This window comes from Salmo trutta, chromosome 15 (genome assembly GCF_901001165.1).
Source record: "Salmo trutta chromosome 15, fSalTru1.1, whole genome shotgun sequence".
Lineage (NCBI taxonomy): Eukaryota > Metazoa > Chordata > Actinopteri > Salmoniformes > Salmonidae > Salmo > Salmo trutta.
In genome coordinates, this window is record NC_042971.1 from 56174939 (window position 1) to 56192400 (window position 17462).

The window sequence follows — 17462 nt, forward strand, 5'->3', positions numbered from 1 at the left end:
TATAGCCAGACTGCTCACTGAGTCTGTACCTAGTCAGTGTTTTCCTCAGTTTTCTATCAGTCACAGTGGTCAGATAGTAAGTACATGGTGGCAAACTGTCTGTTTAGAGCCAAATAGCATTGAAGTTTACTTAGATTTTTTGTGGTGTCTTTCCAATATATTTTTATTTTTGTTTTGTGATGATTTGGTTGAGCCAGATTTTCTGAGTGCTATCCTGAGGCTCTATGGGGTTGGTTTGGGTTGGTGAACTGAGCCTCAGAACCACCTGGCTGAGGGGACTCTTCTCTTGTTTCATCTCTTGACATTGTAGAGCTGTGTAATGGAATGTTTTGGGGTGACTTGTTTTTAGATGGTTGTAAAATTTGATGGCTCTTTTTTTCTATTCGAATGAGGAGGGGGTATTGGCCCGATTCTGCTCTACATGTGTTATTTGGAGTTTTTCTTTGCACTTGTAATACAGTCTTGCAAAACTCTGCATGCAGTATTTCGATTGGATGTTTGTCCCATTTAGTAAATTCATTTTTAGAGATTGGACCCCATACTTCACTGCCGTATAGAGCAATTGTTTCTATAACTGATTGGAACATTTTGAGCCAGATTCTAATTGGAATTTCGATTTTGATGTTCCTTTTAATGGCATAGAATGCTCTTCTTGCTTTGTCTCTCAGCTCATTCACAGCCATGTGAAAGCTACCTGTGATGTTGATATTTAGTCCTAGATATGTGTAGTTTTTGGTGTGTTCTAATAGAACTGTGTCCAAATATAATTTATATTTGTCATCCTTATTTCCGGACCTTTTTTGGAATATCAATATATTCGTTTTTTTTAGGTTAACGGTCAGAGCCCAGGTCTGACAGAACCTGTGAAGACGATCTAGGTGCTGCTGTAACCCCTCTTTAGTGGGAGACAGCAGCACCAGGTCATCTGCGTACAGCAGACACTTGATTTCAGTGTTGTGTAGGGTGATACCAGGTGCTGCCGATTCTTCTAATGTTTTTGCCAATTCATTAATGTAGATGTTAAATAGTGTTGGACTTATTGGGCAGCCCTGTTTCACTCCCCGTCCCTGAGAGAAGAAGTCTGTTTGCTTGTTGCCAATTTTAACCACACATTTGTTTTTAGTGTACATTGATTTAATAACATCATATGTTTTCCCTCCAATACCACTTTCTATTAGTTTATAAAAAAGACCTTTGTGCCAAATTGAATCAAATGCTTTCTTGAAATCTACAAAACACGAGTAGATTTTGCCTTTGTTTTGGTTTACTTGTTTGTCAATTAGAGTGTGGAGGGTGTAAATGTGGTCTGTTGCACGATAATTTTTTAGAAATCCAATCTGGCTTCTGCTCAGGTCGTTGTGTTCGTCAAGGAAATGATGTAGTCTGCTATTTATAATACTACAGAGAATTTTCCCCAAGTTGCTGTTAACGCAAATTCCTCTGTAATTATTTGGGTCAAATTTGTCTCCATTTTTATAGATTGGTGTGATCAATCCCTGGTTCCAAATATCAGGGAAAATACCTGCAGTGAGGATAATGTTGAAGAGTTTGAGAATAGCCAATTTGAATTTGTTGTCTGTATATTTGATCATTTCATTTAAAATACCATCAGCACCACAGACCTTTTTGGGTTGGAGAGTGCATAGTTTTTCCAATAATTATTCTTCTGTAATTGGGGTATCCACAGGATTCTGATAGTCTCTGACTGCTGATTCAAGGATTTGTAATTTTTCTTGTATATCTTTTTATTTTTATTTTTTATTTTTATTTAACCAGGTAGGCAAGTTGAGAACAAGTTCTCATTTACAATTGCGACCTGTTCTGTGTTCTTTGTTATATCGCTGTAGAGGTTTGCAAAGTGATTTCTCCACATATCCCCATTTTGGATAGGCAATTCCTCATGATGAGGTTTGTTTAATTTATTCCAATTCTCCCAGAAGTGGTTTGATTCTATGGATTCCTCAATTCCATCCAGCTGATTTCTAATGTGCTGTTACTTTTTTGTTCTTAGGGTGTGTTTGTGTTGCTTCAGTGTTTCCCCATATTGAAGGTGTATATTTTTGTTGTCTGGTTCTCTGTGTTTTTGATTAGATATATTTCTCAATAACTTTCTTAGATTTTTGCAATCATTATCAAACCATTTTTCATGATCTGTTATTTCTAGTAGAGGTCGACCAATTATGATTTTTCAACGCCGATACCGATTATTGGAGGACCAAAAAAGCCGCTACCGATTAATCGGCCAATTTTATTTATTTATTTGTAATCATGACAATTACAACAATACTGAATGAACACTTATTTTAAGTTAATATAATACATCAATAAAATCAATTTAGCCTCAAATAAATAATGAAACATGTTCAATTTGGTTTAAATAATGCAAAAACAAAGTGTTGGAGAAGAAAGTAAAAGTGCAATATGTGCCATGTAAAAAAGCTAACGTTTAAGTTCCTTGCTCAGAACATGAGAACATATGAAAGCTGGTGGTTCCTTTTAACATGAGTCTTCAATATTCCCAGGTAAGAAGTTTTAGGTTGTAGATATTATAGGAATTATAGGACTATTTCTCTCTATACGATTTGTATTTCATATACCTTTGACTATTGGATGTTCTTATAGGCACTTTAGTCTTGCCAGTGTAACAGTATAGCTTCGGTCCCTCTCCTCGCTCCTACCTGGGCTCGAACCAGGAACACATCGACAACAGCCACCCTCGAAGCAACGTTACCCATGCAGAGCAAGGGAAACAACCACTCCCAAGTCTCAGAGCGAGTGACGTTTGAAACGCTATTAGCGCGCACCCGGCTAACTAGCTAGCCATTTCACATCGGTTGCACCAGCCTAATCTCAGGAGTTGATAGGCTTGAAGTCATAAACAGCGCAATGCTTGAAGCATTGCGAAGAGCTGCTGGCAAAACGCACGAAAGTGCTATTTTGAATGAATGCTTACAAACCTGCTGCTGCCTACCATCGCTCAGTCAGACTGCTCTATCAAATCATAGACTTAATTATAACATAATAACACACAGAAATACGAGCCTTGGGTCATTAATATGGTCGAATCCGGAAACTATCATCTCGAAAACAAAACGTTATTCCTGTTACATTGTACAATCTTCAATGTTATGTCATAATTACGTAAAATTCTGGCAAATTAGTTCGCAACGAGCCAGGCGACCAAAACTGTTGCATATACACTGACTCTGCGTGCAATGAACGCAAAATGACACAATTTCACCTGGTTAATATTGCCTGCTAACCTGGATTTCTTTTAGCTAAATATGCAGGTTTAAAAATATATACTTGTGTATTGATTTTAAGAAAGGCATTGATGTTTATGTTTGGAGCAACATGTACCTAAGCGATTATATGCAACGCAGGACAGGCTAGATAAACTAGTAATATCATCAACCATCAACTAGTGATTATGATTGATTGATTGTTTTTTATAAGATAAGTTTAATGCTAGCTAGCAACTTACCTTAGCTTCTTACTGCATTCGCGTAACCTCGTGGAGTGCAATGTAAAGCAGGTGTTTAGAGCGTTGGACTAGTTAACCATAAGGTTGCAAGATTGAATCCCTGAGCTGACAAGGTAAAAATCTGTCGTTCTGCCCCTGAACAAGGCAGTTAACCCACTGTTCCTAGGCCATCATTGAAAATAAGAATGTGTTCTTAACTGACTTGCCTAGTTAAATAAAGGTGTAAAAAAAAAAAAAAATTGGCCAAATCGGCATCCAAAAATACCGATTTCCGATTGTTATGAAAACTTGAAATCGGCCCTAATTAATCGACCATTCCGATTAATCGGTCGACCTCTAATTTCTAGTTAGCTCTTATGCTTCTTTAAATTAGCCAAGGAGGCTAATTTGTCAAATATAAAGTTTATGTTCCAAATGGTCAAATTTACACCTTCCTTGCTGAAGGAGAATGTTAAGGCTAAAAAGTTGTCCAGGAGAGATTGTATTTTTTGTCTACTCATTTATTTTTGGTAGATGTCTGTACTGTTTGCACTCCATCTATAGGCCTGTTTAGTACCATGTCATTTATTGGGCCGTGATGCTTCATGGTTGGGTTCCGCTCTTCAGATACACTGTGATTTTACTGTGGTCTGAGAGAGGTGTTAGTGGGCTGGCTGTGAAGGCTCTGAGAGACTCTGGGTTTAGGTCGGTGAGGAAGTAGTCTACAGTGCTGCTGCCAAGGGATGAGCTGTAGGTGGACCTACCAAAAGAGTCCCCTCAGCCTACCATTGACTATATACAGACCCAGTGTTCGACACGAGCTGTACTCCATTTTTGCTTTTCACTTTGCCCTAGTTGTTTCTGTGGGGGTATGTGGGGAGGGAAAGGTTGTTGCTTCCTGGCAGGTGTTTATCCCCATTACTGTTAATTGTGTCTTGTTCTTCTGCTGTTCTAGCATTCAGGTCTCCACAGACCAGGACGTTGCCTTGGGCCTGAAAGTGACTAATCTCCCCCTCTAGAATGGAGAAACTCTCTTCATTGAAGTAGGGTGACTCTGAGGGGGGAATGTATGTGGCACAGAGAAGACGTTTTTATCTGTCAAGATAGCCTCCTTGTTGATTTTTAACCAGATAAAGAATTCTCCTGTTTTGATCAATTCGATTGAATGAATTAGTTCAGATTTATACCATATTAGCTTTCCCCCTGAGTCTCTGCCCTGTCCTGAGTCTCTGCCCTGTCCTGAGTCTCTGCCCTGTCCTGAGTCTCTGCCCTGTCCTGAGTCTCTGCCCTGTCCTGAGTCTCTGCCCTGTCAGATCACATGTGAGCTTAGTAGACTCAGCATTTGTTTAATGTCACTCATTTGGTTGGTGGGGGCTGGGCCAGTTGCTCCTCTCACAGCCTGTGCGTAGCTCTGCCTGCTGTGCTGTGGCTCCTCCAAGTGTGGGTCTGCGGTGGGAGGTCTGTGGTGGGAGGTCTCGTCTGGGTGGCTCTGAAGCTGGGCTGGGGTGGTCTGTGCTGAGCTGGCTGTGGTGGGCATTGAGGTTGGTGGTGCTGTGGTCATGGCTGGGGGGTCCAGGGTGCTGGTCCGGGGGGTTGTCTCGGTGATCTCGGCGGGGTGGAGATTGCTCCGCTGTTCCTGGGTGGAGAGGTCGGGCTGCGGTTTAAAGCGATGTCCTTGAGTCTTGGCAAGGATGGGGACTGTCTCCCTGTACAGGTGAACATGGTCATAGAGACAGTCCTGATCGAGGGTGGGATGGTGGGCCAGATGTACATTGGGTCGCAGGGCACAGTCCCGGGAGAGGCTGGCGTTTAATCTTTGGATTGTGGCAGGGTGGAAGTCCTTCCTCTGTAGATTCTTGAGTTGGGGAAGATTGCGGAGGCCTTCTCAATCACTCCCCGTAGTGAAGTCGCCACCCTCTCCTGCTGAGCACGCAGGTCGTTGCTTCCGGTGTGTATGATTATGTGGCTTGGCGACCCGAGATGGGCCTTATCAAGCAGCTCCATGGCACTCTGCGTTGTTGGGCACCACACCTTTCTACTTTTGTCTAGGGAAAAGTTTCTTCTCCTGAACAAACTTCCCATTTGAGTCCATCAACAGGACGATGTCAGCCAGTGTTTCTTCTGGACTGGAGGGGGCAGAGGGGGGGCTGGTGGGTGTTGGAGCTGGGGTGTGGCTGGCCTGTGCCGCTGTCAGTGGGAGGCTGTTCTGTGGGGAGGGGTGCAGCAGGCAGGGCTGGGGAAGCCTGGCTGGTTGAGCTCGGCTCCTCTGCTCTGTGAGGGCAGGTCATAGAGTGGTGATCTAGCTGCTCCTGCAGCCTGTCCTCTGTTCTCTTTCTCTCCTGCAGCCTGTCCTCTGTCCTCTTTCTCTCCTGCAGCCTGTCCTCTGTCCTCTTTCTCTCCTGCAGCCTGTCCTCTGTCCTCTTTCTCTCCTGCAGCCTGTCCTCTGTCCTCTTTCTCTCCTGCAGCCTGTCCTCTGTCCTCTTTCTCTCCTGCAGCCTGTCCTCTGTTCTCTTTCTTTCCTGCAGCCTGTCCTCTGTTCTCTTTCTCTCCTGCAGCCTGTCCTCTGTCCTCTTTCTCTCCTGCAGCCTGTCCTCTTTCTCTCCTGCAGCCTGTCCTCTGTTCTCTTTCTCTCCCGCAGCCTGTCCTCTGTCCTCTTTCTCTCCTGCAGCCTGTCCTCTGTTCTCTTTCTCTCCTGCAGCCTGTTCTCTGTTTTCTTTCTCTCCTGCAGCTCTCTCTTAGTGAGGTCAGGTTGTTATTACTGTTCTGCCTGTGTTTCTGGAACTCTCTCACCTCCTTTGTTAGATCAGCCAGCTCTCTCTTGAGTCCGTCTCTCTGTTGCTGAAACTCTTTCAGCTGTGTTGCAAGGCTGCTGTCCTGCTCTGTCCGCACCTTGGTTAGGAGCTCCTCTAAGGTCTGGTTGATGTTAACACCTTGGTTAGGAGCTCCTCTAAGGTCTGGTTGATGTTAACACCTTGGTTAGGAGCTCCTCTAAGGTCTGGTTGATGTTAACACCTTGGTTAGGAGCTCCTCTAAGGTCTGGTTGATGTTAACACCTTGGCTAGGAGCTCCTCTAAGGTCTGGTTGATGTTAACACCTTGGTTAGGAGCTCCTCTAAGGTCTGGTTGATGTTAACACCTTGGTTAGGAGCTCCTCTAAGGTCTGGTTGCTGTTAACACCTTGGTTAGGAGCTCCTCTAAGGTCTGGTTGATGTTAACACCTTGGTTAGGAGCTCCTCTAAGGTCTGGTTGATGTTAACACCTTGGTTAGGAGCTCCTCTAAGGTGAGGATGTCTGGTTGATGTTAACACCTTGGTTAGGAGCTCCTCTAAGGTCTGGTTGATGTTAACACCTTGGTTAGGAGCTCCTCTAAGGTCTGGTTGATGTTAACACCTTGGTTAGGAGCTCCTCTAAGGTCTGGTTGATGTTAACACCTTGGTTAGGAGCTCCTCTAAGGTCTGGTTGATGTTAACACCTTGGTTAGGAGCTCCTCTAAGGTCTGGTTGATGTTAACACCTTGGTTAGGAGCTCCTCTAAGGTGAGGATGTCTGGTTGATGTTTGCACCTTGGTTAGGAGTTCCTCTAAGGTCTGGTTGATGTTAACACCTTGGTTAGGAACTCCTCTAAGGTCTGGTTGATGTTAACACCTTGGTTAGGAGGACCTCTAAGGTCTGGTTGATGTTAACACCTTGGTTAGGAGCTCCTCTAAGGTGAGGATGTCTGGTTGATGTTAACACCTTGGTTAGGAGCTCCTCTAAGGTCTGGTTGATGTTAACACCTTGGTTAGGAGCTCCTCTAAGGTCTGGTTGATGTTAACACCTTGGTTAGGAGCTCCTCTAAGGTCTGGTTGATGTTAACACCTTGGTTAGGAGCTCCTCTAAGGTCTGGTTGATGTTAACACCTTGGTTAGGAGCTCCTCTAAGGTGAGGATGTCTGGTTGATGTTAACACCTTGGTTAGGAGCTCCTCTAAGGTCTGGTTGATGTTTACACCTTGGTTAGGATCTCCTCTAAGGTCTGGTTGATGTTTACACCTTGGTTAGGATCTCCTCTAAGGTCTGGTTGATGTTGACACCTTGGTTAGGAGCTCCTCTAAGGTCTGGTTGATGTTTACACCTTGGTTAGGATCTCCTCTAAGGTCTGGTTGATGTTAACACCTTGGTTAGGAGCTCCTCTATGGTGTGGTTGTCTGGTTGCTGTTTGCTCTCCCTGAGCATGACCACCTCCCCCTCCAGTCTGGTGAACTCATCCCTCATGGTATCCATGGTGGTGAGGAGGACCACCTCCCCCTCCAGTCTGGTGAACTCATCCCTCATGGTATCCATGGTGGTGAGGAGGGCCACCTCCCCCTCCAGTCTGGTGAACTCATCCCTCATGGTATCCATGGTGGTGAGGAGGGCCACTTCCCCCTCCAGTCTGGTGAACTCATCCCTCATGGTATCCATGGTGGTGAGGAGGACCACCTCCCCCCTCCAGTCTGGTGAACTCATCCCTCATGGTATCCATGGTGGTGAGGAGGACCACCTCCCCCTCCAGTCTGGTGAACTCCTCCCTCATGGTATCCATGGTGGTGAGGAGGACCACCTCCCCCTCCAGTCTGGTGAACTCATCCCTCATGGTATCCATGGTGGTGAGGAGGACCACCTCCCCCTCCAGTCTGGTGAACTCCTCCCTCATGGTATCCATGGTGGTGAGGAGGACCACCTCCCCCTCCAGTCTGGTGAACTCATCCCTCATGGCAGCCATGGTGGTGAGGAGGGCCTGAGCCTGCTCTGCATTGAAGGGGTCGCTCTCCTCCTGGGGCGTGTCTTCCACTATGGTGGGAAGAGAGGTGCTGGATGTGCCTTTTTGGGTGGGGATAGTAGGGGTGAGGGTGGTGCTCGTGGAGTTTGTCTTGTGGGAGGGCATGTCACTGATGGTGTCCTTCTCTCTCTCCGCTCTCTCCTTAATGGTCTGAAAGTCTGTTTCAAACAGCCTAATGTTACCTGGCACCATGACAGTCCCAGTCTGTTACCTGGCACCATGACAGTCCCAGTCTGTTTCAAACAGCCTGATGTTACCTGGCACCATGACAGTCCCAGTCTGTTTCAAACAGCCTGATGTTACCTGGCACCATGACAGTCCCAGTCTGTTTCAAACAGCCTAATGTTACCTGGCACCATGACAGTCCCAGTCTGTTTCAAACAGCCTAATGTTACCTGGCACCATGACAGTCCCAGTCTGTTACCTGGCACCATGACAGTCCCAGTCTGTTTCAAACAGCCTAATGTTACCTGGCACCATGACAGTCCCAGTCTGTTTCAAACAGCCTAATGTTACCTGGCACCATGACAGTCCCAGTCTGTTACCTGGCACCATGACAGTCCCAGTCTGCTTCAAACAGCCTGATGTTACCTGGCACCATGACAGTCCCAGTCTGTTTCAAACAGCCTGATGGTACCTGGCACCATGACAGTCCCAGTCTGTTTCAAACAGCCTAATGTTACCTGGCACCATGACAGTCCCAGTCTGTTTCAAACAGCCTGATGGTACCTGGCACCATGACAGTCCCAGCCTGTTTCAAACAGCCTGATGTTACCTGGCACCATGACAGTCCCAGTCTTGTAGAGGTTGGTTGTTATCATGGTGCTGTCAGGGTCGTCTGTCTCTTTGATTTTCAGCTTCCCCCATTACAGATTCCCTCTTTCATTATGGATGGGTAGTGAGAGCAGACTGCTGAGCGCCATGCATTTGGCTGGTCAGTGAGGAAGGTGAGATTACTCACATCACTGTTTTTGTAGAGGTCTGCAAAAAGGGTTTCTGGCCTCCCCTTTAAGTAGTTTCTGTTTAAAAGCTTTCCTCGTTGTGTCATTTTTGGCATCTGGGGGGTAGAGAATGGATTCAGCGCTGAGGGGACATGGTGCCTGTGGGCTCTGCCACTACTGCTGCTCTGTTCCACTGCCCCGTTGCCATAGCAACCGGGTTGTTTGTCTGCTGCTGTTGCTAGCTAGCGCTAATTTAGTTCAAAAACCAGCAAAAAGAGTGACACATCTTCTCACAAAAAAACAGAAGATATCTTTAAAGTTAGTCCGTGCTCCTTTTTGGTTTACTCACTCAGTTTGGTCGTTTGATGTAGTTCTATTTACTCCCCTTGCTAGGTTTGTTGTAGCTCATTTCTTCTGGCTAGCTTGTTAGTCTGCTGGCTAGGTCTTTGTTGTGTAGCTAGCTAGCTAGAGTCAAAACTTCTTAACTTGAGGCGCAAAGCAACTTTGTTTTCTATTCTGAATAAATAGAGTTGTTGTTCATCACTTTTTGTCTGGAATTCTTTTTCCATTAGAGTGTTTATCTCATTCTAAAAACCAAAAAATATTAATATATCAGGAGCTCATGTTGAGCATGACTCTCTCTCTCTCTCTCTCTGTCAATTCAAGGGGCTTTATTGGCATGGGAAACATATGTTAACATTGCCAAAGCAAGCAGAGTAGATAATATACAAAAGTGAAATAAACAATAAAAATGAACAGTAAACATCACACTCACAGAAGTTCCAAAAGAATAAAGATATTTAAAATGTCATATTATGTCTATATACAGTGTTGTAACGATGTGCAAATAGTTAAAGTACAAAAGGTAAAATAAATAAACAAATATGGGTTGTATTTACAATGGTGTTTTTTATTCACTGGTTGACCTTTTCTTGTGGCAACAGGTCACACATCTTGCTGCTGTGATGGCACACTGTGGTGTTTCACCCAGTAGATATGGGAGTTTATCAAAATCGGTTTTTTTTCGAATTCTTTGTGGATCTGTGTAATCTGAGGGAAATATGTGTCTCTAATAAGGTCATACATTTGGCAGGAGGTTAGGAAGTGCAGCTCAGTTTCCACCTCATTTGTGGGCAGTGTGCACATAGCCTGTCTTCTCTTGAGAGCCAGGTCTGCCTACGGCGGCCTTTCTCAATAGCAAGGCTATGCTCACTGAGTATGTACATAGTCAAAGCTTTCCTTAATTTTGGGTCAGTGACAGTGGTCAGGTATTCTGCCACTGTGTACTCTCTGTTTAGGGCCAAATAGCATTCTAGTTTGCTCTGTTTTTTTGTTAGTTCTTTCCAATGTGTCAAGTAATTATCTTTTTGTTTTCTCATGATTTGGTTGGGTCTAATTGTGTTGCTGTCTCTTTCTCTCTCTCTCTTTCTTTCGCTCTCTTTCTCTCTTTCTCTCTCTTTCTCTTCTCAATGGCTCTCAGGAGTCTCCCCAGGACAGTGCCATCACCAGAGACATTAACAGGACTTTCCCAGCTCACGACTACTTCAAGGACACTGGAGGAGACGGGCAAGACTCACTCTACAAGATATGCAAGGTGTAGTAGTACATAGTAGTAGTACGATTTCACATTTTCATAACAATTGGTAATCGGCATTTTTGGACGCCGATTATGGCTGATTATATTGCACTCCACGAGGAGACTGCGTGGCAGGCTGACCACCTGTTACGCGAGTGCAGCAAGGAGCCAAGGTAGGTTGCTTGTGTTAGGTTCTTATTTTTCAGAGTAAGTAACTCAAGGACACTAGAGAAGCTTTAACCAAGTTTAATTCTTCCCAAAGGATCTGTACAGCTGTAATTCAGACAACCCAACATTTCTCCCATCACAGATATATATATCCCACTTAAGACACTCCTCCTTCTCTCCAATCCTTACATCTTATGGTTCTACAGGAAAAGAGTAACAGGATACTAAACCTTTATTACTCCCTTCAGGGGATCTGACTTCACCTCCTGACCTCAACCCCTCCTTCACCTAATCCACATATGTCCATCTGTCTCCCCTATATCAACATGTTGCTCTCCTGCCATCCACCCAACACATTCCAAAGCCGTCTTACTTTCTACAGAAAACCATTAACTTCTAACATGAAACCCAGTCTCTTTCACTCCTCATATTCTATGCTTCTTCTCTATCATTTATTTTATATCTCAATGTTGAAAATGTCAAATCCAACACTAGCTAGCATTAAACGCATCTTATAAAAAACAATCAATCTTAACATAATCACTAGTTAACTACACATGGTTGATGATATTACTAGTTTATCTAGCTTGTCCTGCGTTGCATATAATCGATGTGGTGCCTGTTAATTTATCATCGAATCACAGCCTACTTCGCCAAAAGGGTGATTTAACCTCTCTAGGGTCGGCGGGACGAAATCGTCCCACCTACGTAACAGCCAGTGGAATCCTGTGGCGCGTTATTCAAATACCTTAGAAATGCTATTACTTCAATTTCTCAAACATATGACTATTTTACACCATTTTAAAGACAAGACTCTCGTTAATCTAACCACACTGTCCGATTTCAAAAAGGCTTTACAACGAAAGCAAAACATTAGATTATGTCAGCAGAGTACCCAGCCAGAAATAATCAGACACCCATTTTTCAAGCTAGCATATAATGTCACAAAAACCCAAACCACAGCGAAATGCAGCACTAACCTTTGATGATCATCATCAGATGACACACCTAGGACATTATGTTATACAATACATGCATGTTTTGTTCAATCAAGATCATATTTATATCAAAAACCAGCTTTTTACATTAGCATGTGACGTTCAGAACTAGCATACCCCCCACAAACTTCCGGTGAATTTACTAAAAATGTACTAAATTACTCACGATAAACGTTCACAAAAAGCATAACAATTATTTTAAGAATTATAGATACAGAACTCCTCTATGCACTCGATATGTCCGATTTTAAAATAGCTTTTCGGTGAAAGCACATTTTGCAATATTCTGAGTAGATAGCCCGGCATCACAGGGCTAGCTATTTAGACACCCAGCAAGTTCAGCACTCACCAAAGTCAGATTTACTATAAGAAAAATTTTATTACCTTTGGTGTTCTTCGTCAGAATGCACTCCCAGGACTTCTACTTCAATAACAAATGTTGGTTTGGTCCCAAATAATCCATAGTTATATCCAAATATCCTCTGTTTTGTTTGTGCGTTCAAGACACTATCCGAATGGTAAAGAAGGGTGACGAGCACGATGCATTTCGTGACAAAAAAATTCTAAATATTCCATTACCATACTTCGAAGCATGTCAACCGCTGTTTAAAATCAATTTTTATGCCATTTTTGTCGTAAAAAAGCGATAATATTCCGACCGGGAATCTGTGTTTAGGATAAAAGACAAAAGAAAATAAAAGCATAGGGTCGACTCGTGCACGCGCCTAAGCCCATTGACCTCTGATAGAGCACTTACCAAAAGCGCTAGTGTGTTTCAGCCTGGGGCTGGAATTACATCGTTCAGCTTTTTCCCGCCTTCTGAGAGCCTATGGGAGCCGTAGGAAGTGTCACGTAACAGCAGAGATCCCCTTTTGGATAGAGATGATCAAGGAGGGCAAGAAATGGTCAGACAGGCCACTTCCTGTAAGGAATCTTCTCAGGTTTTTGCCTGCCATATGAGTTCTGTTATACTCACAGACACCATTCAAACAGTTTTAGAAACTTTAGGGTGTTTTCTATCCAAAGCCAATAATTATATGCATATTCTAGTTACTGGGCAGGAGTAGTAACCAGATTAAATCGGGTACGTTTTTTTATCCAGCCGTGCAAATACTGCCCCCTATCCCCAACAGGTTAACAAGCGCATTCGCGAAAAAGTACTGTCGCTACACCAATGTACCTAACTATAAACATCAATGCCTCTCTTAAAAATCAATACACAAGTATATATTTTTAAACCTGCATATTTAGTTAAAAGAAATTCATGTTAGCAGGCAATATTAACAAGGGAAATTGTGTCACTTCTCTTGCGTTCAGTGCACGCACAGTCAGGGTATATGCAGCAGTTTGGGCCGCCTGGCTCGTTGCGAACTGTGTGAAGACTATTTCTTCCTAACAAAGACCGTAATTAATTTGCCAGAATTTGACATTATTTTGACATAACATTGAAGGTTGTGCAATGTAACAGCAATATTTAGACTTAAGGATGCCACCTGTTCTATAAAATACAGAACGGTTCCGTATTTTACTGAAAACATAAACGTTTTGTTTTTGAAATGATAGTTTCCGGATTTGACCATATTCCTTTAAAAAAAAAATTATTTAACCTTTATTTAACCAGGTTGGCCAGTTAAGAACAAGTTCTCATTTACAACTGCGACCTGGCCAAGATAAAGCAAAGCAGTGCGACACAAAAACAACACAGAGTTACAAATTAAATAAACAAATGTACAGTCAATAACACAATAGAAAACATCTATATACAGTTTGTGCAAATGAGGTAAGATTAGGGAGGTAAGGCAATAAAAAGGCCATAGTGGCGAAATAATTACAATTTAGCAATTAAACACTGAAGTGATAGATGTGCAGAAGAAGAATGTGCAAGTAGAGATACTGGGGTGCAAAGGAGCAAAAAAAAATAGCAATATGGGGATGAGGTAGTTGGATGGGCTATTTACAGATGGGCTATGTACAGGTGCAATGATCTGTGAGCTGCTCTGACAGCTGATGCTTAAAGTTAGTGAGGAAGATATGAGTCTCCAGCTTCAGTGATTTTTTTCAATTCGTTCCAAATTGGCTTTGGGGTTGACCAGTGAAATATACCTGCTGGAGTGCCTGCTACGGGTGGGTGTTGCTATGGTGACCAGTGAGCTGAGATAAGGTGGAGCTTTACCTAGCAAAGACTTATAGATGACCTGGAGCCAGTGGTTTTGGCGAAGAATATGAAGCGAGGGCCAGCCAACGAGAGCATACAGGTCTCAGTGGTGGTAGTATATGGGCTTTGGTGAGAACGGATGGCACTGTGATAGACTGCATCCAATTTAAACTCGTATTTCTGTGTGTTTATTATATTATAATTAAGTCTATGATTTAATATTTGATAGAGCAGTCTGACTGAGCGGTGGTAGGCAGCAGCAGGCTCATAAGCATTCATTCAAACTTTACTGCATTTGCCAGCAGCTCAATGCTTGATTCACAGCGCTGTTTATGACTTCAAGCCTATCAACTCCCGAGATTAGGCTGGCAATACTAAAGTGCCTACTAGAACATCCAATAGTCAAAAGTATATGAAATACAAATGGTATAGAGAGAAATAGTCGACATGTCATAATTCCTATAATAACTACAACCTAAAACTTCTTACCTGGGAATATTGAAGACTCATGTTAAAAGGAACCACCAGCTTTCATATGTTCTCATGTTCTGAGCAAGGAACTTAAACATTAGCTTTTTTACATGGCACATATTACAGCAACGCTTGGCTGAGTAGTGAGCACTTCACTGTTGAGTCGACAGACAAGTTGAATTTTGGCTCAGATACTAATTAGGCAATTGGGTCAATACCACACTTCCAAACATGATAAACTGAGGCCCGGTTCCCATAATGATTAAACTGAGGCAATGTTTGTGTTTGAGTCTACTGGCCGGGCGGTCTCTATCCATCAAGGAGGACTGAGCAAGCAGCAGTGCTTTGGCGTAGTTGACTGGTTTCACTCTCGATTCCCTGTGACTGGGAGAAAGGTTTGCGGCGATCTAAGTTACTATTGGTTTTTTTAAACATTTTTATTTTACCTTTATTTAACCAGGCAAGTCAGTTAAGAACAAATTCTTATTTACAATGACGGCCTAGGAACAGTGGGTTAAGTGCCTTAGTCAGGGGCAGAACAACAGATTTTTACCTTGTCAGCTCGGGGATTCGATCTTGCAACCTTTCGGTTACTAGTCCAACGCGCTAACCACTAGGCTACCTGCTGCCCCATATATTCCTCTGATGTCATGAATAATTTATCATTTTCAAACAATAGCCCCAGGTACTTCTCAATAATTCACCAGCTGTCTCTCTCTCTCTCTGTGTGTGTGTGTGTGTGTGTGTGTGTGTGTGTGTGTGTGTGTGTGTGTGTGTGTGTGTTTGTGTGTGTGTGTGATTCCATAACAATGAACTCCCTGAACTGTTAATGGAGAGAGGGAGTAATTCTCACTCTGTTAAAGGAGAGAGGGAGTAATTCTCACTCTGTTAAAGGAGAGAGAGAGAGTAATTCTCACTCTGTTAAAGGAGAGAGAGAGAGAGAGAGTAATTCTCACTCTGTTAAAGGAGAGAGAGAGTAATTCTCACTCTGTTAAAGGAGAGAGAGAGAGTAATTCTCACTCTGTTAAAGGAGAGAGAGAGAGTAATTCTCACTCTGTTAAAGGAGAGAGGGAGTAATTCTCACTCTGTTAAAGGAGAGAGAGAGAGTAATTCTCACTCTGTTAAAGGAGAGAGAGAGAGGTAATTCTTCACTCTGTTAAAGGAGAGAGAGGGAGAGAGAGTAATTCTCACTCTGTTAAAGGAGAGAGAGAGAGTAATTCTCACTCTGTTAAAGGAGAGAGAGAGAGTAATTCTCACTCTGTTAAAGGAGAGAGAGAGAGTAATTCTCACTCTGTTAAAGGAGAGAGAGGGAGAGAGAGTAATTCTCACTCTGTTAAAGGAGAGAGAGGGAGAGAGAGTAATTCTCACTCTGTTAAAGGGGAGAGAGGGAGAGAGAGTAATTCTCACTCTGTTAAAGGGGAGAGAGGGAGTAATTCTCACTCTGTTAAAGGAGAGAGAGAGTAATTCTCACTCTGTTAAAGGAGAGAGAGAGAGTAATTCTCACTCTGTTAAAGGAGAGAGAGAGAGTAATTCTCACTCTGTTAAAGGAGAGAGAGAGAGTAATTCTCACTCTGTTAAAGGAGAGAGAGAGAGTAATTCTCACTCTGTTAAAGGAGAGAGAGAGAGTAATTCTCACTCTGTTAAAGGAGAGAGAGAGTAATTCTCACTCTGTTAAAGGAGAGAGAGAGTAATTCTCACTCTGTTAAAGGAGAGAGAGAGAGTAATTCTCACTCTGTTAAAGGAGAGAGAGGGAGAGAGTAATTCTCACTCTGTTAAAGGAGAGAGGGAGTAATTCTCACTGTTAAAGGAGAGAGAGGGAGAGAGTAATTCTCACTCTGTTAAAGGAGAGAGAGAGTAATTCTCACTCCGTTAAAGGAGAGAGAGAGAGAGAGTAATTCTCACTCTGTTAAAGGAGAGAGGGAGTAATTCTCACTGTTAAAGGAGAGAGAGGGAGAGAGTAATTCTCACTCTGTTAAAGGAGAGAGGGAGTAATTCTCACTGTTAAAGGAGAGAGAGGGAGAGAGTAATTCTCACTCTGTTAAAGGAGAGAGAGAGTAATTCTCACTCTGTTAAAGGAGAGAGAGAGAGAGTAATTCTCACTCTGTTAAAGGAGAGAGGGAGTAATTCTCACTCTGTTAAAGGAGAGAGAGAGAGTAATTCTCACTCTGTTAAAGGAGAGAGAGAGTAATTCTCACTCTGTTAAAGGAGAGAGAGAGAGTAATTCTCACTCTGTTAAAGGAGAGAGGGAGTAAGTCTCACTCTGTTAAAGGAGAGAGAGAGAGTAATTCTCACTCTGTTAAAGGAGAGAGAGGGAGAGAGAGTAATTCTCACTCTGTTAAAGGAGAGAGAGAGTAATTCTCACTCTGTTAAAGGAGAGAGAGAGAGTAATTCTCACTCTGTTAAAGGAGAGAGAGAGAGTAGTTCTCACTCTGTTAAAGGAGAGAGAGAGAGTAATTCTCACTCTGTTAAAGGAGAGAGAGAGTAATTCTCACTCTGTTAAAGGAGAGAGGGAGTAATTCTCACTCTGTTAAAGGAGAGAGAGAGAGTAATTCTCACTGTTAAAGGAGAGAGAGAGAGTAATTCTCACTCTGTTAAAGGAGAGAGAGAGAGTAATTCTCACTGTTAAAGGAGAGAGAGAGAGTAATTCTCACTCTGTTAAAGGAGAGAGAGAGTAATTCTCACTCTGTTAAAGGAGAGAGAGAGTAATTCTCACTGTTAAAGGAGAGAGAGAGAGTAATTCTCACTCTGTTAAAGGAGAGAGAGAGAGTAATTCTCACTCTGTTAAAGGAGAGAGAGAGAGTAATTCTCACTCTGTTAAAGGAGAGAGAGAGAGTAATTCTCACTCTGTTTAAAGGAGAGAGAGAGAGAGAGTAATTCTCACTCTGTTAAAGGA

The 17462-nt window shown here is 43.0% G+C and overlaps 1 protein-coding gene across 4 annotated transcripts in view; it reads left to right on the forward strand.

The window, feature by feature from the left end:
* Positions 1–17462, forward strand: part of LOC115149411 (rab GTPase-activating protein 1-like) — a 198637-nt gene that overhangs the window by 130202 nt on the left and 50973 nt on the right. For all 4 annotated transcript variants that reach the window (XM_029692240.1, XM_029692243.1, XM_029692241.1 and 1 more), the window contains one exon: positions 10682–10795. In XM_029692240.1, coding sequence (XP_029548100.1) covers positions 10682–10795 — 114 coding nt within the window. The remainder of the gene's footprint in view (positions 1–10681; positions 10796–17462) is intronic.